At 37.6% G+C, this 2084-nt stretch overlaps 1 protein-coding gene across 1 annotated transcript; it reads right to left on the bottom strand.

Annotated features, from left to right (window-relative positions):
• Positions 1–1015: 1015 nt before the first annotated feature.
• LOC145114769 (uncharacterized) lies at positions 1016–1570 on the bottom strand. The gene has a single exon (XM_079050855.1). The coding sequence runs from the start codon at positions 1568–1570 to the stop codon at positions 1016–1018; it is 555 nt and encodes a 184-aa protein (XP_078906981.1).
• Between the last annotated feature and the right edge of the window lie 514 nt (positions 1571–2084).

Genomic DNA, 2084 nt, shown 5'->3' with positions numbered 1-2084 from the left:
TTAAATGAGAAGTGTAAGTTAGTTGGGCTTTTTTAGACAAAATGTTAAATTCGTTGGGTTTTCTTAAACAGACAAAACATAATTTTGATTTTTTGAATGGTTTGGAAACTTTGTTGGGCTTATAATTCATTTTCCCTGTGTTTTTGTCCAATTTTACAATCTGTATAAATAACTAATACATTAAATATAATTAGTTAATTGTTGGTGATTTTATATCACTAATGTTATTTAAGTGTAATGGGGTTAATTTGTTAATCAATGTCACTTTGACAATTATTGAACAAATCGGTATGGTGCGGACTGCACATTTGTTTAATATTGTCTTTGTTGAAAGTACAATGTTATTTAGGGGCGAAGCCCCTGAACCGATGGGGGTCCGGGGGCAGCGCCCCTGGGAGTGGGGTCCAAGGGGCGGCAGCCCCTGGCGGGGTCCAAGGGGCAGAGCCCCTGGCTGGGGTCGGGCTGCTTCAAAAATCTGGATTTTTGGTAAATGTACCCGGTTTTGTGATCCATATTCTAGACCTGGATTTAAGTTGGTTTATGACGTTTTGACAGTTTTAGGACATAAAACTGTCATGTGGCAGTTTTAAGACAGGACGTTTTTCTGGTTATATGATCATATTCGAAATCTGTGGTTGGTACATTTCTTCATAACATCTTGAACATTTTCTCTTCTGTTTTCTCTATCTCTTCTGTTTTCTCAATCTTCTGAGTCTTATCCGATTAGAGATTGGGAGTATCACCCAAATACTTTAATCTGAAAGTGTTTAACACGATTCTCAGAATTTCCAAACTTTTTTATAACCCCGAAAATCTTACATTAATTACGATAACTATTATTAAAATAATAAGATATTTTCTTTTGAATATATTAATTTGGAATGTTGCAGACACATTATCATACCTTCGACAACTTCTAAATCGTTGAATTGTTGAAATTTATTATAAAAATTCTTAATAGTGAAAGAATAAAAGTAGCAGAGAAGAACTAACTAATGACACTTTACACCCTCGGTTAGTTTTGCCGTCTCAAACCGTTATAAAACCTCATTATGAACTTCTCAGCAGCCTCGTCCACTTCAGCATCTTCGTCATCGTTACTCACCGGAAACGGTGAGTCTGTTATCCTCAGCTGCTTGACCAGATGACTCTTCCTGGATCCCAGCATTACCGGCGACGCCGTGGTTGTCAGCATATCAAGTGCTTTCAGAAGTTCAGAATCAACGCAAATGTTATCAATGTCGTCTACACAAGGCGACACGTGAGTACTGGGAACCGAAAGGTATTTGTTTTGGTTCTTGAGGGTGGAAAAGAGGGAGACTGGGTTCGGAGGGGTGTTGCTGCAGCTCATGAATTCGTGTTCTCCAGAGGGGAGGTGGTGTAGGTGGTTGTGGGAGGTGGCGGAAACCCAGTTGTGGTGGTGGTGGAACAGAAGGTTGTGTAAGGCTTTTCCGGCGATCTTGCCACGCTTGATCACCATGTTAAAATCAGCGAAGAATTTAGTGTTGGAAATGCCCTTCTTCAACATGGAGAACATGACACGAATCAAGCTCCATACTTTCTTGGCCATTACCGGTAACTTCTGCTCCATTCTCTCTCTAGGGTTTTGTTGATTAAAATATTTTTAGAGGGAGAAGGAAAGAAGTGTCCGGTTTGTAATGAATAATGATTGCGGGTTATAAAGGAAAAGGAAGGGAGGAGGGGTATTTAAACTAAAGGCATAAAATTGTTGGGTGGTTTTCTCATTATTTATGTGGCACATAGTAAATGCAAATCTATGGTTTAGATCGGAGTTGAAAATTAAAAAGTTGCAAAGTTGCAAAAACGTCATCTATGAAAATGATCGACTTGTACATAATTACAGGACAGTTAAAAGACACAAGTTAGAATCAAGGAGTAAAATGGATCTCTGAAGTTGGAAAAAACCGAAAAAAAAATCAACTAAAAGAAAAGCCTTTAATCAAGAATATCATGCTTAGAGGTTGTTGTGATTTCATTTTAAAACTACTTTTTGACTTTGTTGGATTTTTGAAAAATCTATAACTCGAAAAAAAAATGTTTGGCAAAAAAAATGACATTTAAAA

This window comes from Lactuca virosa, chromosome 1 (assembly GCF_052849685.1).
Source record: "Lactuca virosa cultivar CGN04683 chromosome 1, Lactuca_virosa_CGN04683_v6, whole genome shotgun sequence".
In the NCBI taxonomy this organism is placed as follows: domain Eukaryota; kingdom Viridiplantae; phylum Streptophyta; class Magnoliopsida; order Asterales; family Asteraceae; genus Lactuca; species Lactuca virosa.
This window is presented reverse-complemented; position numbering and strand designations above follow the sequence as displayed.

What these genes read in the sequence shown, in the direction of transcription:
- LOC145114769 (XM_079050855.1), bottom strand. Translation starts at nt 1,570, where the DNA reads ATGGCCAAGAAAGTATGGAGCTTGATTCGTGTCATGTTCTCCATGTTG.